Below are 26,323 nucleotides of genomic sequence, written 5' to 3'. Positions count from 1 at the left end.
TTTCAGTTCTTCAGAAATTTAAAGTAAATTTGATAACTTTTACTTATTGCTTCTTTTGTAAGTGGACAACTCAGGGGGCTGTGGGGCTAATAACAAAGTTTTAACCTGCCAGTGCTGATTACAATTTGGTTGAAATCAGCAAAAACAGATAGGCGGGAATCCAATGATGTCATCAGTGCTGCTTTAGTGACTCCTAGTGGCTGAAGGGAGCTCATCACCATCACCAAAGGCATTAATACTGTTTGTTTCCTTAATTTGAGTCAAAAGAGACATAAATGTGACAGCAGATGGGAAATAAATAAATAATAAATAAACTTTGATAAATTACAAAAAAAACCATAAAACAAATAAAAAATAGAAACTTTAAGGGTCTCTGGTCTTGATGAATACATCTGTTTGTAGTCTAGCAGGATTTGTCCAGCAGTTGATAGTAAAAAAAAAATAAAATAATGAACAAACATGCTATCACACATGCTTATAAAAGTACACAGGATTCAATCTTTTACGTCATCTCTGATACCAGAATGTTTTATGATGAGGGGAAATTCTTTCCACATGTTAAATGTTTTGGTATTTCTGAATAATAACAGATGTTTACAGTACAGCTTTACAGGGTGCCTCTAAATGATCTCCACCCATCAAAAGGAGACTTGTGGTTTAGTGTGTATGACTAATACAATCAAACGATGACTGATTATGTAGATCATAGTGGTTTAAAGACAAAAAAAAAGTTCAAAACAAATCCATGTAGTACATTCAACTGACACAAAATGAACTGCAAGTTGCTTTATAACTGAGGTTGTGGTGTACATACACATACCGCATCTTTGGGATGTAATTATTCAATAATGGTATAATGGTAATGGTATAATACTGCAAAATTTCCATTACACCACCATTTTTGTCCTTGTTTGCAGATGTTGAATGCTGAAGATGTCGCTGCTAAACTGGAGGCTGGTGGCTATTCTGTTCATGGAAAAGGTTTGTTTCATTTCCAACACCAATATTTTCAATAATAATTGAAAAACAATATTTAAATTCATGTTGTTTTTTTTCCATTTATGTTTCAAAATTTAGCTCTTACTCTCAGTACTGCTCGTCTGCTGCTGACTCTCATGGATGTATCCATTTTTTGTGGCAGTTAGTAGAACCAGAACTACAAATTCTAGCCAACAGTTTAACACTTAAAGAAATAAGAAGTAATTTGGGGAGGAGGAACCTTCATGTGACTGATTTTACACTTAATGACTTCTTTTTTTAAATAGCAAAGGAAGTAAAGGCTTGTGGGTAGTGTAATAGTTAAAGCCATGCCAACATGATGCATAGAAAACATTAGTATGGAAACCTCCCGTGTTATAAAATTATCCATTAGGCATATGTTTCCATTTATTGCAATTATGTGTTTAGCTATGTATATTGCATGCTTCATGCTCTTTAACCAGCACTTTCAGGCAGACCAGTCTGGAGACCTGGATGTGGTGGAGTTCTTCAAACTGGAGCGTTTTGCGGGCGCTATCAGGAGAGAATACGTGGAGAGCTATGGGAGCCTGAATCAACCCTCTGTTACTGAGAACCAAATGAAAAAGGCTTTGGTTGCCCGTGGTATGACATTATTTCTTTAAAAGTACAGTAAAAATACATCCATTGACATCTATCATTTCTCCTTCATAACTCTGCAGGTAAATCAAGAAAATATACAGATATTTCTGATATCATAGTTGCGCACTCAGCTGTGTTCGGCTTACAGTACACACTGGACACATTATACAGACATAAGCTGCAAAGTCACAGAAAACAAAACTGTACTGTATATTACATTCTTGATGCAGTACAAAAGGTTTGGATCTGTCATTAGAAAGATTCAAAACATTTAAGAAGCAGTCATTTATTTGTAAAAAGAAAATAAATAATCGGGGAAATTTCACTGATTATTGCTTCTGCCGTGCAGAATTTCATTTGGATGACGAAACCTTCAGAGTTCTGTGGCAGGAATATCGCTCAGAGGGTGGGATCAACTATGATAAATATGTGGCTGCCCTGACAAAACTTCAGATCCTCAAAGGTAATTGCAACTGTAACACAGTGACACTGATTTTAAGGATATACTCCAGTTCAATGTTACACAACTACACCGGATATGATGTATAGAACTATTTTTTAACTATTAACAGGGGGGAGCACTGTGATGAATTAAAAGTCACTGAGTGCAAACCTTAAATTAATTTGTATCTATTCCCCAATAACCTTTGAATTGTTATTAATGTAGTTGCAATCATTCTTGTAGTTTCGATCCTTCTACAGGCTTGAGATGGTATTTCAAAGTTTTAAATATATGCCTCCTGTCTCAGATCGTTTCAAAGCCCGTCTGCTGAACTTGCCCTGTGACTGTCAAGTGGCCAGCTTCACCATGAACCAGGTGAGTTTTCATGTTTTAAATAAAACCTGTGTAATTTAATCTAGCAAGTTTTTACATGTTCACCTATATGGAAAATTACAGAAAAGTGTAGACATTATTAATAATGACTAAAAAGTGTGTTAGTATAGATTATGCATGTGTATAAATCCAAAACAGGCAAAAAGACAAAATATATAGACTAAAATACATTAGGCTGTAGCTGTTTGAAAAAAAGAAAAAGGAAATTATGGGAGATACTACAAACAGAGAAAATAGCAACAGAGAGATTTATTCTGAGGTCATTGGGTGATTAAGGTGTAAAAATCTGCACTTTGTTACATAAGGTATTTTGGGCTTTCATTCAGAGGAAAATACATGCATTTACTTTCTTTCTTTCTTTTTTTTAAAGAGGTGAAGTAAATATTTATCTGTTTGATGTAAGTAGTAAAAATAGACTGTTTTCTGTCTTCTTTGCTACTTAGCCTAATAAGAGTTAAATAATAAAAAATATCTACATTTTACTGTCCCTATTTATTTTTACAGTTGCATTTTAAAGACTTATTTTCTTTTCAGTTTATGAAGACAGCCATTGTGTGAGGAGCAGAGCTGAACTGACCACAAAAGGACTGTACGTAGGAAATAGCTGCATAGCAATTTAGTGATGCAGAACTCTGCAATATATATATGACTGAAATTTTCTTTAATGACAAACATTTATTTTTAAATCACAACAATATTAAAGTGACAATGAACACAGAAAAGAAACAGTTTTCAATGCCTGAAGTCTAATTTCAGTGTTAGTTTTAAATGTACTTCTGAATCACATACACATTACCATTTTGCAAAATCTTTACATGCTCACAATAAAATATTGTGAAAAATGTTCAAGAAACTTTTTCTGAACATTCTTTGTTGACAAGAAAATAATGAAATTACATTTGGAAGTCATAATAGGTTAAATAAAACAAAGCCTACTGCCTTTTTTACTTTCCATACAACTAATGAAATTAAAAGAGGTTTACATTGTAACAGTTACAGTATATTTACAGAAACTTCATGCAACTTGTACAAAATTTACAGTTTCGCTATGGTTGAGTGAATAATCTCACAATTTAGATTTTTTTTCTCAATTTATTTATTACCTTTTTGAAGTTCAGAATTCTGATAATTTTGCAAAATATACAAGGAAACATCATTGAATAAATGGCTGACTTTGTAAATTTCATACCCACACCTCAAGAGTCGAGCTCCACATCTTCGCTGCTGGAGACAGCAAATTCCACACTTGCACAGCCAGCCAAAGTCAAGCTGCCCAGTGCTCTAACCTCATCGCCACTGTACTGAGGGATGAAGATGCTGTTGTCCAGCCTCTCGAAGGTCCTGCACTGCAGCCAGCTCAAAGCCAAACATTCACTTTATGAATGTTCCCACAAGCCAGCTAAACTTCAGGCTGTGAATTGTGGGCCAGCTAACTTGAACTAGCGTGACCTAACCCTAGCTAGACTCAACTACTTGAGACTTCTGTGCCAGAGCAGGTCTCTTTGATTAATTACTCAGACTTGCTGAATGGTCAGCTACTGGAAAAGCATTGGTGACTTTAAACTATGGCCCTGATGTGTCGCCCTACTGCATCTAAGATGAGTTCCAACCAGATTTAAAGATTTATCTAACACAAAGCCAGCGATGAGTTAAATGGATCAGTCCTGACCCTGAAAGCAGGGTAGACTGGCTCCTTGAATTCAGTACGGAAGGTCTGGAGGTGTATCAGTTTGCCAGAGGTGACATTAAAGAAGGACAGAGTGCCGGCATGCCAGTCCAGGTATACCCCTGTTCTGCTGGTAGCTGTTGTCCGTGCTGTTGTACGGATGGATCTTCTTTTGTTACCATGTTGGCAAGAGTAACCACCATTAGAGCACATCAGGGTCCAGGACTGATCATTGCATCCAAGACAGCTGTCATCCCCTTGCCCCTTCCTCCGGATTCCTTTGTATGTCACTCCTAAGTAAATATGTCCTTCCCATTCAACCTCCCAATAACAACAACCAGACAGACCCTCTGTACACAGCACTTGTTTCCAGTAGTCAAACCTCTCTGGGTGATCAAGATATGACTGCTTCTGTCTACCCATTGCCACTTTTCTGTTGTTGTTTGACATTATAAGGTTTTTGTTTGCAGTGTTTGGGTCCAGTGTGAGTTTACGGGCATCTGAAGGAAAGATAAAGCAGAACAGATGCTGTTTCAATTTGGGGGGATTGCAACACGTGCTTTTTTAGGTGCACTTTACAGATTTACTTTTAAATCATCTCCAGGGAGTCAAAGGCCTGTTTGAAGGTTAAGACTTGGTTTTAGGAAAAAGCTGAAATTACTTTCAATTAAGGGCTTGCGTAAGATTTTCACAATTCAAGTGGTAATTATACTCTGTCATGGGTTTGAACACAGAGTTGTTGCTTGAACTCAGAGGATGAGTCCACGCAATTACAAAAAATGATCAAGCATGTGAATGCCTGCATTTGCATAAACCCAATCAAACACGGGCAGACATGAAAACTATAACACATGTATTAGTTGGGATTGTTAAGAAACGTTATGAACAGAAAGCAACTATTAGCTAAAATATTAGAACCAACCACATAGTGTCAAACTTCAGATCCCAAATTTTTAAGTTGGTCATACACAAACAGATGGAGAGAACAGATTGACACACATCTGGATATATTGCTTGTCATTAGGTCCGATTTTAGATATAAATGTCATTATTCCCATTATTCTGTTCAAATGATTCCAGTTATGTTTTCAAATAGGGTGATGAAGCATCTAAGCTAAGCTCTTTTATATGGAGCAACGCAGACCAAAACTTAAGATGGCTACAGTACAGCTCCCAGGTTCAGTAAGGGGTCTAGATTGACCAAAAATTAGAATATATCAATTGAGTACTCACATGTGCTATATTCATGACTGGGTTACAAATAATTCATAATCTATCTGGTTGGGGATTGAAACCTCTATTTCAAAGCATCCATTAAGGGACTTACTGTTCTTTAAGAACTTTAAAGATATTAGATTGAGCTGTGATAATCCAATCGCACTTAATACACTTAAGGCCGGGCGGTCAGTATGTCGAATTGAGGGAAGGTTGAAATTAACATCTATGTTTACCCCTACCCTACCCTTTCCCCCATGTGCCTCAAATGCAAGACAGAAATTGGTACTTGGAACTCACAGCTTCTGGTCATGTTTGAAATTGCAAGAATATTGTCTAATGTGTTATCTGAAATGGAGAAGATTTTGGGCTGTGAATTGGAGATGGATCCTCTGTCGCTCATACTCGGCCTCCCCAGCCGGCGTTTAATATCCAAGAATAATAGGAGGTTGTATTGTATTCTCACCTATGCGACCAGGAAGAATATTCTACTCCAATGGATTAATGAAAAAACACCAGCTATTAAAGGCTGGCAAAGAGTAGTGTTGGACCTAGTGCCATTGGAATATCTTACATGTGTACTGCAGTCAAAAGAGACCAATTCTTCAAGGTGTGGAACCTGATGTCTCTAATATTATGCTACAAGGATTCTCTTGAATATTCAAACTGCAGCGTTCTACTGGGACCACAGGTATTGTACTGTATTGTATTCTTTATTTATCTTTTAGATGGATCTGAGCTGGTGTTTTGTTTTGTGCTTAGTTCTCAGTCTGTTTGTTTGTTTTTTGTTTTTGCTTTGTTTGTTGTTGTTGTTTTTTTGGCTCTGAACTGTACACTTTATTATGTTATGTAATTATGTACTATTTGTGAGAATGGAAAAAAATATATAAAAAAAATATACAGTGGAACCCCGACTTACGAAATTAATTCGTTCCCGAGGGTCTTTCATAAGTCACTCATAAGTCGAAGCACCTATCGCGTCTTTTGAGTGAGGCGATGCTGAATGACAGGCTATAGGCTAATTGCTAACTAGAACAACAATATGTCGTTCAAGTGGAACAGCAAAGCACAAGTACGAAAGCCAAGGGGTTGTCACATGATTCAGAAGGAATTGTGGGCATTGTAGGCTCAGCCAATCAGAGCCAGTGGATTTCATTACTCGGGCATTTTGCCGTAAAATGACCCTGATGAAGGCCACAAGCCGAAACGCGTTGGTCAATTATTAAAGTTGTTCATCTACCCTCAAGTGTTGCTGGAGTTCCTGCTTTGTGAACTCTTTCATCCTCTCCATGCACCTTGGAAGCAGGTGAAGTTGTGCCAGAGAATTTTTGCTGCCGTAACACGGGCAGAAATACTGCCATTCAGTGCCTTCCTAACTTGAATTTTTCGTTAAATAGGGTATTCGTAAGTCGGGGTTCCACTGTATATAAAAATATATATAAAAAAAAAAAGATATTGACATGATGTTGACTTGAAAAGCTTGTTCGTTAGTATATCATATCAAATCAGGGCAAAAAGCTCTGAGTTTTTGCCCTGGTTGTTTGTGATGCTGGTAAACTGCAGTGGTACATTATAGAAATAAACTCATTGTGTCTTTGGTTAGAAATTAGTTAAATTAGTTCCATGATAGTAGGTTGAACACCACAAAATTACATAAATGAAATGACCTGAAGACTGTTAACACTAACAACCAGTGCTGTAATTTTATTTAATAAAAAAAAGAGCATACTTACACTTCTGCAGAACAGGTTTTAAGAACTGTGATCCATGGGGTTCAATCCTGGTAGGTATTGAAAAAGCAATTAACAGCAATTAACAAGAAATGATGTGGACAAAGTTGTTGTTTTTTGTAATCATAACATTAAGAGAAATTAATTTTAGCTGCTTAGAAATTAGTCTGGTTTCATTTTTATGTTTGTTTTTTTCTGAAATATCCATCCATCCATCCATCCATCCATCCATCTTCATCCGCTTTATCCGGGGCCGGGTCGCGGGGGCAGCAGCCTAAGCAAAGAGGCCCAGACCTCCCTCTCCCCAGCCACCTCCTCCAGCTCATCCGGGGGAACACCAAGGCGTTCCCAGGCCAGCCGAGAGATATAATCTCTCCAGCGTGTCCTGGGTCTGCCCGGGGCCTCCTCCCGGTGGGACATGCCTGGAACACCTCACCCAGGAGGCGCCCAGGGGGCATCCTTGTCAGATGCCCAAACCACCTCAGCTGGCTCCTTTCGACGTGGAGCAGCAGCGGCTCTACTCTGAGCCCCTCCCGGATGGCCGAACTTCTCACCCTATCTCTAAGGGAGATGCCAGCCACCCTTCGGAGGAAGCTCATTTCCGCCGCTTGTATCCGCGATCTCGTCCTTTCGGTCACTACCCACAGCTCGTGGCCATAGGTGAGGGTAGGGACGTAGATCGACCGGTAAATTGAGAGCTTCGCTTTTACACTCAGCTCCCTCTTCACCACGACGGACCGGTGCAGCGTCTGCATTACTGCAGCTGCAGCCCCAATCCGTCTGTCGATCTCCGGCTCCCTTCTCCCATCACTCGCGAACAAGACCCCGAGATACTTAAACTCCTCCACTTGGGGCAAGACCTCATCCCCGACCCGGAGTGGGCACTCCACCCTTTTCCGGCTGAGAACCATGGCCTCAGATTTGGAGGTGCTGATCCTCATTCCCGCTGCTTCACACTCGGCTGCGAACCGCTCCAGTGCGAGCTGGAGGCCCTCACCCGATGAAGCCAACAGAACCACATCATCCGCAAAAATCAGAGATGAGATCCTGAGGCCACCAAAGTGAAAGCCCTCCACCACTTGGCTGCGCCTAGAAATCCTGTCCATAAAAATTATGAACAGAACCGGTGACAAAGGGCAGCCCTGGCGGAGCCCATCACCCACCGGGAACAAGTCCGACTTATTGCCGGCAATACGAACCAAGCTCTTGCAACGGTTGTATAGGGATCGAATGGCCCGTAGCAATGGGCCAGACACCCCATACTCCCGCAACACCTCCCACAGGACACCCCGAGGGACACGGTCGAATGCCTTCTCCAAGTCCACAAAACACATGTAGACTGGTTGGGCAAACTCCCATGCACCCTCAAGTATCCTCGAGAGGATGAAGAGCTGGTCCAGTGTTCCGCGACCAGGACGAAAACCGCATTGTTCCTCCTGCATCAGAGGTTCGACTAGCGGACGAACTCTCCTTTCCAGCACCCTGGCATAGACTTTCCCGGGGAGGCTGAGGAGTGTGATCCCCCTGTAGTTGGAACACACCCTCCGGTCCCCCTTCTTAAAGATGGGGACCACCACCCCGGTCTGCCAATCCACGGGTACTGCCCCTGATCTCCACGCAACATTGCAGAGGCGTGTCAACCAGGACAGCCCTACAACGTCCAGAGCCTTCAGGAACTCGGGGCGGACCTCATCAACACCAGGGGCTCTGCCACCAAGGAGTTGTTTAACTGCCTCAGTGACCTCGCCCCCGGAAATTGGCGGGTCATTCCCCTCATCCCCAGACTCTGCTTCCTCCTCAGAAGACGCGTCAGTGGGATTAAGGAGGTCCTCGAAGTATTCCTTCCACCGCCTGACAATTTTCTCAGTCAACGTCAGCAGCGCTCCGCCAGCACTATACACAGTGCAGGTAGAGCACCGCTTTCCCCTCCTGAGACGCCTGACGGTTTGCCAGAACCTCTTCGAGGCAGTCCGAAAGTCTTTTTCCATGGCCTCTCTGAACTCCTCCCACACCCGAGTTTTTGCTTCAGCCACTGCCCGAGCCGCATTCCGCTTGGCCTGTCGATACCTGTCGGCTGCCTCCGGAGTCCCACAGGCTAACCAAGCCCGATAGGACTCCTTCTTCAGCCTGGTGGCTCCCTTCACCTCTGGTGTCCACCATTTGGTTCGGGGATTACCACCACGGCAGGCACCAACCACCTTGCGGCCGCAGCTCAATGCAGCAGCTTCGGCAATGGAGGCGCTGAACATGGTCCATTCGGACTCAATGTCCCCCGCCTCCCTCGGAATGCTGTTGAAGCTCTGCCGGAGGTGTGCGTTGAAGATCTCGCAGACTGGGGCCTCTGCTAGTCGTTCCCAGCACACCCTCACTACGCGTTTAGGTGCACCAGGTCTGTCCAGCGTCCTCCCCCGCCACCTGATCCAACTCACCACCAGGTGGTGATCAGTTGACAGCTCAGCCCCTCTCTTTACCCGAGTGTCCAGAACATATGGTCGCAGGTCTGGTGATACGATTACAAAATCGATCATCGACCTACGGCCTAGAGCGTCCTGGTGCCACGTGCACTTATGGACACTCTTATGTTCGAACAAGGTGTTCGTTATGGCCAAACTGTGATTAGCACAGAAGTCCAATAACAAAGCACCGCTCGGGTTCAGATCAGGGAGGCCGTTCCTCCCAATCACGCCCCTCCAGGTCTCGCTGTCGTTACCCACGTGAGCATTGAAGTCTCCCAGCAGGACAACAGAGTCTCCAGGTGGAGCACCTTCCAGCACCCCCCCCCCAGGGACTCTAAGAAGGCTGGGTACTCCGAACTGCCACTCGGCGCATAAGCACAGATGACAGTCAGGACCCGTTCCCCGACCCTAAGGCGCAGGGAACAAACCCTCTCGTCCACCGGGAAAAACCCCAACGTACCGGCAGCAAGCCGAGGGGATATTAGAATACCCACCCCAGCCCGCCGCCTCTCACCAGGGGCAACTCCAGACTGAGACAGAGTCGAGCCGGTGACTGATGCCCTCAGGGGTCGGTGCGTTGGTGGTTCTTGGTGTCCGGGGCTGGGCGCTCAGGTATGTACCAGCTCACTCCCGGTGACTACTTGGCGGGGCCTGGCGCCTGCTGCTCGGTCAGGCCTCTTCCGGGGCGCGGGGGGCCCTCGGGCCTCCGGCCTCTGTGCCTGCGGCTCGGTTCACTCTGGCACAGCTGGCTGCCGGCAGAGCCGGCGGGCACGCCGGTGCAGCCCCCTCTAGCTTCTGCCCGGTGGCTACTGGGTGACCCCTCATCTGGGGATCCTCAGCCCTTCCCATGAAGGTGGCACGGATGCCCCTCCGGTGGTCCTCCTTGGGCTCTTGCACTCTGGGGCCTCTGGATGTCTGGGGCCTGGATCTCCTCCATGCCTGCTTCATGCCCTGGGGGACGGGGCTATGGCTCTCTACATCCTCTAGCAGACCATTACATGGGGAAACCATTTGAATACAAGCGCGCCGATCCACACAGGTGTGCACATGGGTGTTCACTATTCGTAGACTTAAATCACACCTTTCTTGGCTGCTACTTCAAAGCACATTGTGCGCTGTCTGTCCTGCGTGCTGCACAACAACATTCAATATTTAGTATTTACTGCTGTTTTCACTTAGCTAGATTAATGCGATGGTGTTGTGTATAGTATGTTGCATTGTTTTGTTTTGTTTTTTTGCTTGTTTTCTATTCTTTTTCTCTCAACAGGTGATCCCGGAGATATTTTTTCTTCCCCCCTTTCTCACTGTCCCTCTCCCCTTCTGTTTTTCTTTTCCTTCCTCTTTCTTTCTCCCTTTCCTATCCCTCACTCATGTCTGTCCCGTCTGTAACAACTGAAAATAAAATAAATAATAAAAACAAAGGTCGATCAAATGGACCAATACGGCAATGCCATGATGATCCATTTGGCAAAATAAATCCATTGGGTATCCTTGTTGGTCTTCAGACAACAATTCTGACGGCTAAAGAACCAAATGGGACAGGCGAAAAAAAGAAAAAAAAAAAAAAAAAAAAAAAAAAAAAAAAAAAAAAGAGACAGAGTCGAGCCCCTCTCCAGGAGACTGGTTCCAGAGCCCAAGCCGTGCGTAGAGGTGAGCCCGACTATATCTAGCCGGTACCTCTCAACCTCACGCACTAACTCAGGCTCCTTCCCCACCAGAGAGGTGACATTCCATGTCCCTATTGCCAGTCTTGGCAGCCGGGGGTCAGTCCGCCAGGGCCTCCGCTCCTGGCCGCCACCCGGCACACAATGCACCCGACCCCTATGGCGCCTCCTGCGGGTGGTGGGCCTGCGGGAGGATGGGCCCATGTCTCCTCTTCGGGCTGTGCCCGGCCGGGCCCCATGGACTAAGGCCCGGCCACCAGACGCTCGCCCTCGGGCACCCTCCCCGGGCCTGGCTCCAGGGCGGGGCCCCGGTAACCCTATCCCGGGCAGGGTAAACTGTTCCCTCGGTGTTTTTTTCATAAGGGTCTTTTGAATCGCTCTTTGTCTGGTCCCTCACCCAGGACCAATTTGCCATGGGAGACCCTACCAGGGGGCAAAAGCCCCCAGACAACATAGCCCCTGGGATCCCTGGGACACACAAACCCCTCCACCACGATAAGGTTGCGATTCACGGAACCTTATCGTGATTTTCTGAAATATTTTAAAGAAAATCCATTTACACCTTGGTCTATTCATACCTGAGATCGTTCAGTGCCCAGTTTGAATTCTCTCTTCCAGCAGAGAGCAGCTTAACTCCAGATTCTCCTGGATGATTGTAACTCAGATCCAACAATTTCAGGTGAGCTGGGTTAGAATTTAGAGCAGAAGCCACCGAAGCACAGCCTTTCTGTGTGATCAGACATCCTAACAGCCTACACACACAAAACACACAAACAGAGATTTCTGAAGTCTAAACAGCAAAAAAGTGTCAAGACTAACACAAGGAAGAACTTTGAGTGTTCTTCAAGAAGCCAGAGGAACTATTCCTGAAAAACTACTTAAAGAAATTATAAGAAAGCTTGCAAAAGACAGTTCAGGCTATTTTAAACAAAAAAGGTGGTCACACCAAATATTGACTTTCAATTGCACTTAATCAGTCTCTTTATTTGACTTCATTTCAATTCAACTGAATTATAATTATACAACACCAAACCGCAACGGTTTATATCGTAAGGTAGACCCTACAATAATACAACAGAGAAAACCCAAACAATCATGACTAAGTGATATGAGCAAGCACTTTGGTGACAGTGGGAAGGAAAAATTCCCTTTTAGCAGGAAGAAACCTCCACCAGAACCAGGATCAGGGAGGGGCGGCCATCTGCTGAGGTGAGAGGAAGGAAGACAGGACAAAAGCCAGAGATCAAGAATAACTAATAATTCAGTGCAGAGAGGTGTATAAACATGTAGTGAGTGAGAAAAGTGACTGAAGAAGAAAGAATGCATCACGGAAATCCCCCAGCAGCCTAGACCCATTGCACTATAACTAAGGGAAGATTAGAAATATATACTTATAACCTATATTTTGTTTCAAAACAATCACTGCAATTGTTTCTCATTTTTCTAGAAAAATATAAAATTTGAGGGGTGGCTCAAAACTTTATATATACACACACGTATATATTTTTTTATAACTGTTCAACCCAGAATCACAGCAAAGTGTGTAATAAACACCGGTCCACCGTGTCCATAGACACGCATGCAGAATTATTTGATTATTTGGATTATTTGGTTCCCTGATCATCTAACCAGCCTCTTAACCAGCTTAGCTTGTATTTGTTTATAGGAGAAAAGGAGTGGGTAGGGTTGAGCCTTGATGCTGTCAAGGATCACACCAAGACTCTTAGCCTGAGGGGAAGGAGTGACAACAGAGTTATTAATGGATAATGAAAAAGTTCTGGTTGGAACTTTAGTCTGTTTTGATTTGGTGCCTATTAGAATAAATTCTGTTTATTGCCATTAAGTTTAAGAAAGTTGTGAGTAAACCAAACCTTGATTTCACTTAAACAATCAGAAATGTGGGTGGGAGAGTAGTTGTGGGTTTGGAAGATAAGTAAAACTGGGTGTCATCTGCATAGCAGTGAAATCGGATGTTATATTTCTTGAAAATATTGCCTAGGGATAGGAGATAGATAATAAAAAGGAAAGGCCCTAGGATAGAGCCTTGGGTTACACCGGAATTAACTGGAGTAGATAGTTACCTGTGAGTGAGTAATTGAATAATCTGTGAGCAGCCAGAGAGATATGAGGTAAACCAGGCGAGTGCTGTACCATTGATCCCAATAGATGCTAATCTATGAAGAAGGATGCGGTGAGAGATAGTATCAAAAGCTGCGGTAAGATCAAGGAGGATGAGGACAGTGATAACTCCAGAGTCAGCTGCAAGCAGAAGATCATTTGTGATTTTTACTAGAGCTGTTTCTGTTTCCAATCGAGGGGGCTCCCCTGGCACGGGGACCTCTGTCTCGGCTCTTCCATTGTTGCCACCGCTGCTTCCAGCTCAAGCAGCCGAATGCCGTCCAGGTCTGTCCGCCTTCCCTGCACGGAACCGCAAGCCATGCCCCGCCACATACCCATTTGTGCTGTGAAAACTAAAAACTGTACAAGCCCGGGATACTCTCTGTTGTTACTCTGCTACTGCTCTGAACCTTTCTGCAACAATGAGTGGGCCAAAGAAAAGAAAATTCGACAGTGAGTGCCGAGTTTTCAACAAGGAATGGACAACAAAATACTTTTTCACAGATGTTCGGTCAAAGGCTGTATGTCTTATTTGCCAAGAAACCGTTGCGATTTTTAAGGAATACACCATCAGCCGTCACTTTTCCACTAAGCATACTAATTATGCTAACAACCTGTCAACGCAAGAATGGACGACTACCGCTCAGAGATTAACAGCTAGTTTGCAGGCTCAGCAAAACACCTTTATCCGACAAACTACCATCCAAGAATCAAGCACAAAGGCAAGTTATTTACTGGCATTTAAATTAGCAAAGGCCAGCAAGACATTCTCTGATGGGGAGTTTCCTAAAGAGTGCATGGTAGAGACAGCAGGTATCTTGTGTCCTGAGAGCAAGAACAAATTTGAAAAAATTAGCTTATCATGCAGGACAGTGACTTGCCGTGTTGAGGTAATCGACAAAGACTTAGCTAGCAAGCTAAACAAAAAAGCTGAGTCATTTACATTATATTGCTCATTTCCCCACACTGGCTATGCTGAAAGAGGTACCTCAACATGTGAAAAATACAGGAAATCAATGGATGTCCCCCATGAGGAATTCTGCCGTCGGTTTTCTCATTTTGGGAAAATTGAAAAGTCACTTCAGCTGGTGTCATGTCCCTTCACACAAGACCCGGAAACAGCGAAGTGATTGATCTCCAATGTGACAATGTCTTAAAGGAGAAGTTCAACTGTCTTAAAACAGGATGAGTTTTATGCATCATTAAACGCAGCCAAATTTCCAAAGATCCAGAAGATGTCACAGAGGATGCTGGTGTTGTTTGGCTCTACGTACGTATGTGAACAGACTTTCAGTGTGATGAACAACAACAAAGCACCCCACAGATCCCAGTTGAGTAATGAACATCTCAGATCTGTTCTGAGAATTGCCACAACAAATCTAACACCAGATTTCGATGCACTGACAAAAAAGGGTGATGAACAACACTGTTCCCACTAAAGGTGAATGTAAGTATTAACACTATAATGCCTTCTTAATGTTTTTGTTTGATATGTATGCATCTGGTGCTGGCCTGGCCCATTTTGTAAATTTTGAACTTCAGTATGGCCCCTGAGCCAAAAAGTTTGCCCACACCTGGCCCTAGATCATTTTTTAAGAGACTGAACAAATGGCTGTATCCTGACCTGAGAGTTTCCAGTCTGCATTCTGGGCTTTTTAGTCCTTCACAGAACAGCATCACAGCTGAATCGTCCAAATCATTGTTACTCAGGTCCAGCTCTCTCAGACTGGAGGGCTGGGAGCTGAGAACAGAAGCCAGTGCCTCGCAGCTTTTTCCTGACAGGTTGCAGCAACAAAGACTAAAAAAAGGAACAAATAACGAAATAGTGTGATGACAACAACCCATTGTCCTTAACGTGCAGCTGTTTTCCACTATTGCCAAAAAAATAAAGATAAGCATTTGGAGGATATTTTGTTAGGTTACAGTTATTATAGAATCACATTTATCAAAAAATATTAAATGACAGTAGTTACACCTTTATTATTACATTAGCAGTATTAAGAACAGTGGGGTATGTTAAAGAGACAGTTATTGCAAATAAATAAATAAATATATTTTTTTAAATCTGACAACAGTCAGTTATAATAAAGAAATTACATTACTCGTTACACATTTGATGACATGTACCCATGCTAAAGCAGGTTTTAAATAACTATATGATTATTTTAATCCTAACCTGAGTGTTTCCAGTTTGCAGTGTGGCCTCTGTAATCCTTCACAGAGCAGCTTCACTCCAGAATCCTGTAGGTTGTTGTAACTCAGGTCCAGCTCTCTCAGACTGGAGGACTGGGAGCTGAGAACTGAGGCCAGGGACTTCAAACTTCTCTCTGACAGGTCATGGCAACTCACCCTAAAAGTATTTGCAAGAAAAAGTATTTGAACTGACAGACCTTGTAATATATATTTTATACATTTGATTTATACAGCTATTTAACCTACACAGCTTTAGTAAATGCTTTGACCACTGGCATCAGCTTCAGAAGAACCTCATCTGAAGCAGAGTATTTATCCAAGTCAAACACATTCAGCTCTTCTTCTGATGACAGTAAAATGAAGACCAAAGCTGACCAATGAAAAGTAGACAGTTTATCTATGGGCAAACGTCCTGAGCTCAAGTGTTGTTGTATCTCTTTTGTTAGAGAACAATCATTTAGCTCAATCAGACAATGAAACAGGTTGATGCTCTTCTCTGGACAGGAAGTGGAACTGATCTTATTCTTGATGTACTGGACAGTTTTGTGATTGGTTAGTGAGCTGCTTTCTGTCTCTTTCACTAAACCGTGTAGCAGTCTCTGATTGTTCTCCAAAGATAAACCAAGGAGGAAGCGCAGGAATAGGTCCAGGTGTCCATTTGGACTGTGTAAGGCCTGGTCTACAGCATTCTGGTAGAGAGACACTGAATCAGGTTCGGCTTTAAACAGTCTGGACCACACTGAAGTTCCTTTTGACATCAAATTGACTCCAGAATTGAAAAATGTCAGATAGACATGAAGAGCGGCCAAAAACTCCTGCACGCTCAGATGGACAAAGGAGAACATCTTGTCTTGGTACAATCCACTTTCCTCTTGAAAAACTTGTGTGAATACTCCTGAGTACAATGAGGCTGCTCTGATATCAATGCCACCCTCTGTCAGATCTGATTCATAAAAGATCAGGTTCCCTTTGTGCAGCTGCTCAAAAGCCAGTTTTGCCAATGACTCGATCATCTTTTTGGTCTCTGGACTCCAGTGTGAATCTGTCACCACTCCTCCATCATACTTGATGTTCTTCTGTTTGCATTGAACCACCAGAAAGTGAACATACATCTCAGTTAGGGTCTTGGGCAGCTCTCCTCCTTCTTTTGTTTTTAATACCTTCTCCAGAACTTTAGCAGAGATCCAGCAGAAGACAGGGATGTGGCACATGATGTGGAGGCTTCGTGACCTCTTGATATGGGAAATAATTCTGCTACTCTGCTCTTCTTCACTGAATCTCTTGCGGAAGTATTCCTCCTTCTGCCTGTCATTGAAACCTCTAACCTCTGTCACCATGTTTACATACTCAGGTGGGATCTGATTGGCTGCTGCAGGTCGTGTGGTTATCCAGATGCAAGCAGAGGAGAGCAATGTCCCCCTTATGATGTTTGTCAGTAGCACATCCAATGAGGTGGACTCTGTAACATCAGTCAGGATATCAGTTTTGTGGAAGTCCAACAAAAGTCGACACTCATCCAAACCATCAAAGATAAACAAAACCCTGAAATCCTGGAACCTGCAGATTCCTTCTTCTGTCATTTCAGGAAAGAAGTGATTAACAAGTTCCACCAAACTAAACATTTTCTCTTTCAGCACATTCAGCTCTCTAAAAGAAAATAGAAATATGAATTGGATATGCTGGTTGTCTTTGCCTTCAGCCCAGTCCAAAGCAAACTTCTGTGTTAAAACTGTTTTCCCAATGCCAGCCACTCCCATTGTCATGACTGTTCTAATTGGTTCATCTCTTTCAGTAGAGAGTTTAAATATGTCTTCTTGTTTGATTTTTGGTTCAATTCCATCTGATTTCCTGGATGCTGCTTCAATCTGTCTGACTTCATGCTCCGAGTTGACCTCTGTAAATCTCCTCTCTGTGATATAGAGCTCTGTGTAGATCTGATTCAGAAGAGTTGGAGTTCCTTCTTTGGCAATCCCCTCAAACACACACCGAAACTTCTTCTTTAGACTTGATTTGAGTTTATATGGACACATGGCCCCATAAGCTCCTAAAAAGAAAAATGATAAATTGTATTAAATTAGACCATTGTACAGGTATCTCAATTTCCCTACTTTAAACCAAAGACAAATTAGGTGACAGAAAAATAATAAAAAGCTGACACAAACAAAGCCACATTTATCTCTTAATGTGATGGTAGAAATTTGTTTCTTTTGGGGGAGTTTGGTTCACATGTTAATTTTATACACATGTGATATTGAAATAATCCTAAATTTTATAAGCAAAATAATCAACTTACTGTCACTACTGAATCACTCACTGGGTGATTCAGTAGTGACAATAAGTTGATCATTTTGCTTATAAAGAATTTTACTGATAGAAAAATGTGATTTCTACAACCCAGACAGAAACTCTTGATATACTCTTGGATAGTATGCATAGCCAAGAAGATCTTTAAAGATGTAAGGTTTTGTATAGAAGATTTTCAGCACCCCAGATTTTAATTGTTTTGGCTTGTATGTTTATTTTTCATCATCTACTGTATTAAAAACCTCTTACTGTTTTGCAGAGAGTCAGCCAGCTCTCCATGTTTCATTCGTCTCATGACCTGCAGTGTGATTTTCAGAAAAGCCTCTCTGCTCCTCCATATCTGGTCTTCATCTTCACTATTATTTATCTCCTCATCCTTAGCTTGACTCTCCAAGCATTTTGGGTAATCTGGACTCAGCAATTTACAGAATGTCTTCAGCTCATTTTTCACAAAAGTAACAATGTTCTCCTCAACAACCTGTAATACCATAATACTCGATTAAATTTCAGTTTCAGAAGCAGAAATGTATCTCTGTCAAAAGCTTTGATTCTTCATTTCACAGACCTACATTCTGTCCAAAATGTATTATTATGTACCTTCAGTTGACTCCTTTCTATTTTCTTTCTATATCTAGGGAAGAGCCATGTGTACAAACTCATTCCACGCACATGTACATATTATTTTATCATTTTATTCTTTTAGTTTGTTTGTAAAGTTGATGGTATAAAATGCAAAATAGTTTCACCTCAGTTCTTTCTTTACCACAACAGACTGGTGCAAAACACTGCAGACCCTGTGCCAAGCCATTTGTCAATCCCACTCTGCACTTTCCTCCCCATAAACAAAACCCAAGATACCTGAATTCCACCACTTGGGGAAACAGCTCCTCCCCAATTTGGAGTGGACACTTTTCCCCTTAAACCCTTAATAAGAAACACTGCTTTAGACTTGGTGCAAATTCTCATTCCAGCCATTTCATACTGAGTTTCAAGTAGAGGTCAATACTTGATGACACCAAAAGGGCAACATCAAAAAAGATGTGATCCTGAGAGGTTCAGCTATGTCAATCAAGATGGCCCAACAACATCCTAAGACTTCAGGAACTCAGGGTTAAACTCATTCAGTCCCCCCCAAGAAGGGGCCCACATTACATTACATGAAGTGTCGACCATCTGGTTGTGTAAGTGCCACCACAATAGGCCACAGGCAGTTTCCTACTGCTGACTCAGCAGTAGAAGCGTGGAAGATAGTTCATATGGACTGAATGTCCCCAGTTTTTCTCAGTGTTCTGCAAAATGTGGAAGTTGAAGATTTCCTGGATCAGGACCTCCACCACACACTCTCAGAATACACTCAAAATATGTTTTGGTGAACTAGACCAGTTAAAGTACTCTGTTTCTTTTATTTATTTACAGAGGGTTGCTTATACAGTTACTAACCCGAAATATGGAGTCCAGGTCTGTCTGATGATGGGTGGACCCCTCTGACACCGTCTGGTGACCTCTGTGGGCAAAACATGACTCATTATTGCTAGGGAGCTGCATCAGGTTTACTGCTAGGGAGTCAAATAACACATCAGTAATGCCACTCACTAATCACCTCCAGGTCACACTGTATTGATGCAGTAGTTTGTGGTGAAGAAGATGGAAATCAGTATGGAATGTTAATGAACATACTTTTCAGACGTTAAGTAATATACGTTATTTCTTGATTTGAATTTTTTGATTGATCCAAGTAAATATTTGGAAATAGTAGATTTCTGATTTGAATGAGCCGTAAGCCACTGTCAGGAAAATTAAAACAAAAAGGTCATTACATTAAAACAAAGAAAAAGGAATAAGAGAACAAATTTATTCTGTATACAAAGAGGAGACATATGTGTATACGTTACATAACAACACAACATTTTTGGTTTGGGACAAAACACATTAAAACAAATGTGCATTTAAAAAAATAATAGAAGCTACATTAAAAGGAGCCCATAGTATTTGCCTCAGGAATTCTGTGCTTACTGACTGACACACTTGATGGCAAGAGAAACAAACAACATAGATCTTTTTAATACCGATCTCACAGTTATGCTAAAAACTGCTCTGCTGACTTACTCTGTAGCTGATTCTTGTTGGTTGAAACTAATCGGGTAATCCCTGGATCTCTGACTCTCCATGGATACACAGCTTTGTGAAGTTGAGTTTAATTGTTCCTGCTTAGTCCTGAAAGAAATGGACAACACAAAAAAGTCAAAGGATAAGTGTCACTAGTTATGCTCCAACAATGTCATGCTCCACAAGTCTGGTGGAGCATGACATTGTTTTAAGACCTGATGCAGCTGTGAAGCGTTTGAGTTACAAGATACCAGAACACTTCCTGGTGGAGCTAAAGGAGGAGGTGGACCTCATGCTGTCTCTTGGAATCATCCAACCTTCAACAAGTGAGTGTTGCAACCCTGTTGTCTTTTATGAGCTCAACATTTATTACTTTTGTAAATATGATTTTTTTGGGTTAAATAAACGGAAACCCTATTTTTCTAATAATTCCTGTGATTTTTTCAACTCAGTCCATCACAATATAAACAAACAATGTTTTTTTTAAATTTTTAATCAATTTAATTCCATTCAATGGCTTTCAGAAATATTCACTATATACAGTTAGGCCGATATATATTTGGATACTGGCACAAGTTTTGTTTTCTGTTTACTGAAACATATTCCAGTTGTAGTTATATAATAAACATGAACAGAAAGTGTAGATTCACAGCTTTCATTTGAGGGTAACCACATTCAAATTGGAAGAAGGATTTAGGAGTTTCAGCTCCTTACCATGTGCCACCCTCTTTTTAAAAGGAACAAAAATAATTGGACAATTGACTCAAAGGTTATTTCATGGGCATGGATGGGCAATTCCTTCGCTATGTCATATGTATGATCAGTTAGGGAGAAAAAAGGCCTGGAGTTGATTTGAGCCGTAGCGCTTGCATTTGGAAGATTTTACTGTGAACAGAACATGCTGTCAAAGGAATTCTCCATTCAGGTTAACAAACCATCTTTAAGGAGTGAAAACTGATAAAAAAAAGCCATTTGAGAAATTGCTACAATATTAGGAGTGGCAAAATCTACAGTTTGGTACAAAAATATGGAGTCCAAGTCTGTCTGATGATAGGTGGACCCCTCTGACACTGTCTGGTGACCCCTGTGGGCACAACATGACTTATTATTGATGATTACTAAATCATGTCCCTCTTATACTGCTAAGGAGTCAAATAACACATCAGTAATGCCACTCACTAATCACCTCCAGATCACACTGTATTGATGCAGTAATTTGCGGTATATGAGGTCAAAATCAGTATGGAATATTAATGAACATACTTTTCAGACACTGAGTACCATACATTATTTATTGATTTGATTTTTTGATTGATCCAAGTAAATATTCCGAAATAATGGATTTCTGATTTGAATGAGCTGTTATCCACAGTCATGAAAATTAAAACAAAAAGTCATTACATACTGAGACAGAGGCAAGTTTAGATTTTGGCTTTGTAAAGTGTTTAAAACAAAGAAAAAGGAATAATAGAACAAATTTATTCTACATACAAAGAGGAGACATATTTGTATACATTACATAACAACACAACATATTCAGTTTGGGACAGAACATATTAAAACAAATATGCATTTAAAAAAATAATAATAAAAGCATTAAATGGAGCCCATGGTACTTGCCTCGGGAAGTCTGTGCCTACTGACTGACACAGTTGATAGCAAGAGAAACAAACAATATAAATCTTTTAATAATAATTTCACAGTTATGCTAAAAACTGCTTTGCTGACTTACTCTGTAGCTGATTCTTGTTGGTTGAAACTAATCGGGTAATCCCTGGATCTCTGGCTCTCCATGGATACACAGCTTTGTAAAGTTGAGTTTGAATGTTCCTGCTTAGTCCTGAAAGAAATGTATCATACAAAAAAGTCACACGGGAGTTCTATGGACTTCAGTCACTGACAGGAAAAATGGTAAGTGGTACTAGTTACCATACATAGCCAGACAAATTAGAGGAAAGGTACTGAGTACCTTATACTGTTTAGGATGTTGGAGATTTGATGTTTAACTTCATGATAACCAAGTGATTTATTACTTACTACTCGTATTTTGTTATATATTACTTTGAATATTATTTTTCAACATGCTTCATGTTTTAATTCAGTTTATGGTTATACTTTTGTACTCTGGTTTGTGTGTGCTCTGAAAATGTCAAGATGTGACAACAGAAAGCTAGTTTGGAAGTCGAGGTTATATACATCTGTCCAAGAATGCTACCAACATGTGTTTAACTGCTAACCAATGTAATGTCTTTAACATCCATGTGAAGAGTTTTACTGAAAAAAATGAATTATTTTTTAGAGCATATTGGACATGGAGTATGAAACAATATATAACTCTGTTGATTTACTGCATTCTTATCTTTCATGATATAAATAAACATTTTTTAATAAATTTTATTCCATTCACCGGCTTTCAGAAATATTCATTATATATAATTAGGTTAATATATATTTGGATACTGACACAAGTTTTGTTTTCTGTTTACTGAAACATATTCCCGTTAAGAACAGAAAAAACCCATCTGAGAAATTCCTTGATGCATGCTCAATCATCCAGGTAAGTAAATCTCCAAAAGCTGATTCTGTTCATCTGGATGTAGCTCAAAAAGCTACATCCAAATAAACAGAATCAACTTTTGGAGACATCCGAGAAATTGCTACAATATTAGGAGTCTTCAGTTTGGTACATGCTGAGAAAGAAATAAAACACGGGTGAACTCAGCAACACAAAAAGACCTGGATATTTACAGAAGACCACATTTCCATGGTGAAGAGAAATCCCTTCACAACAACCGACCAAGTGAACAACACTCTCCAGGAGGAAGGTGTATTGATATCCAAGTCTACCATAAAGAGAAGACTGCATGAAAGTGAATACAGAGGGTTCAACTCCAAGGTGCAAGCCACTCTGCAAGCCTTAAGAATAGAAAGGCTAGATTGGACTCTGCTAAAAAAAAACAAAAAAAAAAAAACAAGGACAAGGGACAGAATGGGACCCAAGGACCCATATAAAATAGTAAAAAGTATCACTTCAAGTATTTGGCTTTGACTATTTCCTACATTTCTAAGTACAAATATCCCTTCTATAGTTCCCTGAATGATAGTATATGTATTATATATATTCAGTCTCTAAAATGTCCAAAAGAGCCCAGTTGAAAGGTAAAGGACATGCTTTTTTAGAACAAGGGACAGAACAAAAATACCCAATCCCAACCTAACAAAACATTTTCCAAAACTTTAAATCAGAGGATTTTGAGTTGAAAGAGATTTCCATCTTACCTCTCGCGGTCTGCCTGGCTGCCATGTTCCTCATTTGAGGGCAGCAGTCCCTCATCTTTTTCCTCAGACTGACTCATAGGACAGTTTTTACCTTTACAAAAAAACCAAACTCATCATGCTCCATTATCATAAGGACATGCTCATAACAGGGTTGTTAAATAATTTAAGGAGGTTCATTAGGTCCTAATGAACCTCCTTAAATTATTGTTGTGAGACATAGTCACACAACAGCCTGTTCTTCCAGCTTCTAGCAGGAGATGCAGGATTCACACATCACGTACCAGCTGACAAATGAATATTGTTTTTTTGCCGTTATAAGACAGTTCAATAAACACGCATGAACACATGACAAAACACATACATTAACACTTAAATACAAAAGTGCACTTACATAATCACACATTTGTGCACTGTCTTTTATTAATTGTTTTCTTCTTGTACTATTTGTTTTGTTATGCCTTCAGTAATGAATAAACTCAGTAAACTGATCATCAGGGAATACAGTGAGTGGAGTTTGATGTGCTAAGGTAGTGTGAGTGTGAGTGTCCTGGACCACATTATACCTGGCTTTAGGACATTTTAGGAGAATACAGGAATTAATCCGACATTCTCTTTTTCATTACATCACTTCCACTTCCCCACACTGTAAAACTCAATGCTGGCATCATTGCTGTTCTCCAGTCATCTTCCTGCCCACCTTCTTGAAACCAATTACCCTCCAAGCACCATATTTTAAATCACACTGCTCATCTTCGATTTTCCCTTGCAGAAACCTATGTGCAACCCACCTCCCCACCTCACACAAGTCGTTTCATCCAAGCCTCCATCTTATTTTCAACACCACCAGCATCTACCAGAGGGTCCTGCCTCAATTCCTATCACCACTCTGTGAGGAGCCATCGGAGTCTAATCAAATCTTTATTTAATTCCTTCTAATAATCTGGCCTTATTGAACTGCCAGCAGCTGTAATCAATATTATTTGCCAGTCAAAGTCGTCATTGTTGCTACTGTTTGAATACAGTTTGAATCGATACATTCCATCATCTGCCATCAAACCATCATCTGATTAAGATAGCTAGCTATGACTGAGATGGATGATTGTAAATAACACTTATGCTCAAAAGAGGGAGGTGAAAAGAGAGCAGGATAAGTACAGTGCCAGGGCTTTGGATTTGAGCAGTGTTGTCACTGACTTTGCTAAGTGCAAAACCTAAAAGATGATGTTCTGATGGGTGAGTAGTTCTTTCCTGAACGCAAACTGAAATACTTATATGCTGAAAATATGTGCTCATATTTTAAGTACCTCCCCCCGACACCCATCCCCCGGAAAGGATGCCTGTGCCTGTCAGCCTTGTATGCTTCCAGTAGGGGAGACCGGGGATAGTTGTAACGTGGGTCAGTTGTAACACTTCCAATTTCTCCAATCAGGGCTAAGTTTCAAATGATGTGACTCATCCTGTGCATGCCCAATTCAGTTCTGCTATCACATGTGAAAAATCAGCACATTTTGTCAAACACAGACAATTTAACACGAAAAAAAAGTAATTTGTATGCCAAAAAGTAAGTTTTTCTACTTTATTTCAATTTCTAATAGCATTATCTGCTTTGCAGTTAAACTCATCAAACTTAAATTATGTTATTTGTATGTCTATGGGGATATATTCTGTGTAGGTCTTTAGTGCTAATGTTTTAGCCGTTGGCTGTAATGTTAGCTAGTTCATGGCTATAGGAGTCTGGGTCGGTTGTAACAGCAAAAATCTGGGTTAGTTGTAACAATAATGCAGATGTTAAACTTACCACACTATTACTTTAACTTATATTAAACAAGTTGGGGCAACGACATCAGCAGAGAGAGGTTCACTGGTCGCTTTTGTATATGCGGTTAATGCCATTGGCAACACAATTCCTCCACTGTTTGTGTTCCCACACATACATTATGCAGACCACTGTGTCAGAGATGGACCAGTAGGAAGTACTGGTAGTGGAAATAAATCAGGATGGGTGCAAGAAACAGATTTCCTCATCTTTCTGAAGCACTTTGCAAACCACACCAAGGTAAGCCATGATAAAAAGTAATGGAATTGCGATGCTGGTGAACAACTACATTTTTTCAGCTTCATTGTTATGTTCAAAATTGGTGCAAGAGTTGTAGGTTATAATGCCCACTGAGCCAATGAGGCCAAACTCAAGGAAGACCAACCAAAATGAATGAAATATTCAGTTGCAGAAAATTCCATAATTTGTCTTTTTTGGGGGGTTGGAATATGTTCAAAAGCTAGATTTCTGCATTCTGTCACACACACACACAGCTACATAAATGGCTCTAAGTGCATTCATGTGTTGAATAAACAAAGATTACATGTTAATGCTTTGTTAGTACCCTTATTTCATTGTGTTACATTTTACCCCAGGATATGTTACAACTAACCCAGACTATGGGGTTAATTGTAACATTTCACTCTTTGTGTTTGAGACCATACCATGCAATGGGTAATTGTGCTGCAGAAAAAATAGCTGCACTATTTAATAGCAGAGACATGTAAATACTTTGCATTACATTTTGAATCCACTACCTTAAAAGAGCTCCAATTTACAGACAGAAATGTCAAAAATGTTACAACTATCCCCGGTCTCCCCTAGTCCTTTTTAACCTAGTTTCACTTCCTCATAGCACTAAATTGTATGACGTGTTATCTAAGTACTGTGAACACCAGGGTAGAGTTAGTCCGACAGGAAAACAACAGCGGGCCCCGATCAGTTCTTAGGTTCATACTGATGTTCACACGGTGTTTGTCTGCTTTTTATTACCAGTTTCATCACGTAAATAATACATTTTCCCGATAAAGCTTTCTAATTACGTCCTTACTTTCGGCTATGTAGTCGAAATGGTTTTCAGTTTGCTTGGATAATAAAGACAAACTATTAGAGATATTTCCGTATTTTGTATACTCGCTAAACGACGCCGTACACTTCGATACAGTAGAAATTAGACGTAACCTCAGACTTGAACAGCAGCAGTGAACAGCAGTTCTGCTGACCTACCTTTTATATGTTACCGAGTTATCCGTTGTGGCGCAAAAGGAGAAGCGAAAGTATGAGGTTCTGTTGAAGTCAGCTAATTACGTGCTGTTGAAGTCAGCTGATTACGTGCTGTTTA

At 41.1% G+C, this 26,323-nt stretch overlaps 2 protein-coding genes across 6 annotated transcripts in view; one reads left to right on the top strand and one right to left on the bottom strand.

Moving 5' to 3' along the window:
* LOC146508723 (uncharacterized) overlaps positions 1 to 3,093 on the top strand; it is an 8,718-nt gene extending 5,625 nt beyond the window's left edge. For 2 of the 4 annotated variants that reach the window (XM_085178145.1, XM_085178144.1), the window contains 6 exons: positions 918 to 981; positions 1,078 to 1,121; positions 1,452 to 1,602; positions 1,949 to 2,062; positions 2,349 to 2,416; positions 2,969 to 3,093. In XM_085178145.1, the coding sequence (XP_085034271.1) occupies positions 918 to 981; positions 1,078 to 1,121; positions 1,452 to 1,602; positions 1,949 to 2,062; positions 2,349 to 2,416; positions 2,969 to 2,992 (465 nt within the window). In that variant the 3' untranslated portion in view covers positions 2,993 to 3,093. Of the gene's footprint in view, positions 1 to 917; positions 982 to 1,077; positions 1,122 to 1,451; positions 1,603 to 1,948; positions 2,063 to 2,348 lie in introns of all 4 variants that reach the window. The other 2 variants (XM_085178143.1, XM_085178142.1) reach the window with 1 other exon arrangement.
* LOC146508722 (NACHT, LRR and PYD domains-containing protein 3-like) lies at positions 3,090 to 26,323 on the bottom strand. 2 transcript variants are annotated; one of them, XM_085178141.1, is made up of 13 exons: positions 26,209 to 26,323; positions 23,166 to 23,256; positions 21,619 to 21,726; positions 19,887 to 19,994; positions 19,221 to 19,284; positions 18,238 to 18,258; positions 18,030 to 18,171; positions 15,723 to 17,520; positions 15,460 to 15,633; positions 14,908 to 15,081; positions 11,744 to 11,917; positions 7,049 to 7,095; positions 3,090 to 4,600 (listed from the first exon to the last, which is right to left on the bottom strand). In XM_085178141.1, the coding sequence occupies exons 2-13, from the start codon at positions 23,240 to 23,242 to the stop codon at positions 4,062 to 4,064; spliced, it is 3,426 nt and encodes a 1,141-aa protein (XP_085034267.1). In that variant the 5' UTR covers positions 23,243 to 23,256; positions 26,209 to 26,323; the 3' UTR covers positions 3,090 to 4,061. The 2 variants fall into 2 exon arrangements, with proteins under 2 accessions (XP_085034267.1, XP_085034266.1); XM_085178140.1 differs by having other exon boundaries at positions 18,030 to 18,258; positions 26,209 to 26,322.

The sequence above is a fragment of the Neolamprologus multifasciatus genome, chromosome 11 (genome assembly GCF_963576455.1).
Source record: "Neolamprologus multifasciatus chromosome 11, fNeoMul1.2, whole genome shotgun sequence".
Classification (NCBI taxonomy): domain Eukaryota; kingdom Metazoa; phylum Chordata; class Actinopteri; order Cichliformes; family Cichlidae; genus Neolamprologus; species Neolamprologus multifasciatus.
The sequence above is the reverse complement of the archived record's forward strand: the minus strand, read 5'-3'. Positions and strand labels throughout refer to the sequence as shown.

Excerpts from the sequence above, each read along its gene's own strand:
- LOC146508722 (XM_085178140.1), bottom strand. The coding sequence starts at position 23,242 with ATGAGTCAGTCTGAGGAAAAAGATGAGGGACTGCTGCCCTCAAATGAG. Across the intron at positions 19,995-21,618 it reads CAACAAGAATCAGCTACAGA|GACTAAGCAGGAACAATTAA; the intron begins GTAAGTCAGCAA and ends CATTTCTTTCAG. Across the intron at positions 15,082-15,459 it reads TGCAAACTGGAAACACTCAG|TCTTTGTTGCTGCAACCTGT; the intron begins GTTAGGATTAAA and ends TCCTTTTTTTAG.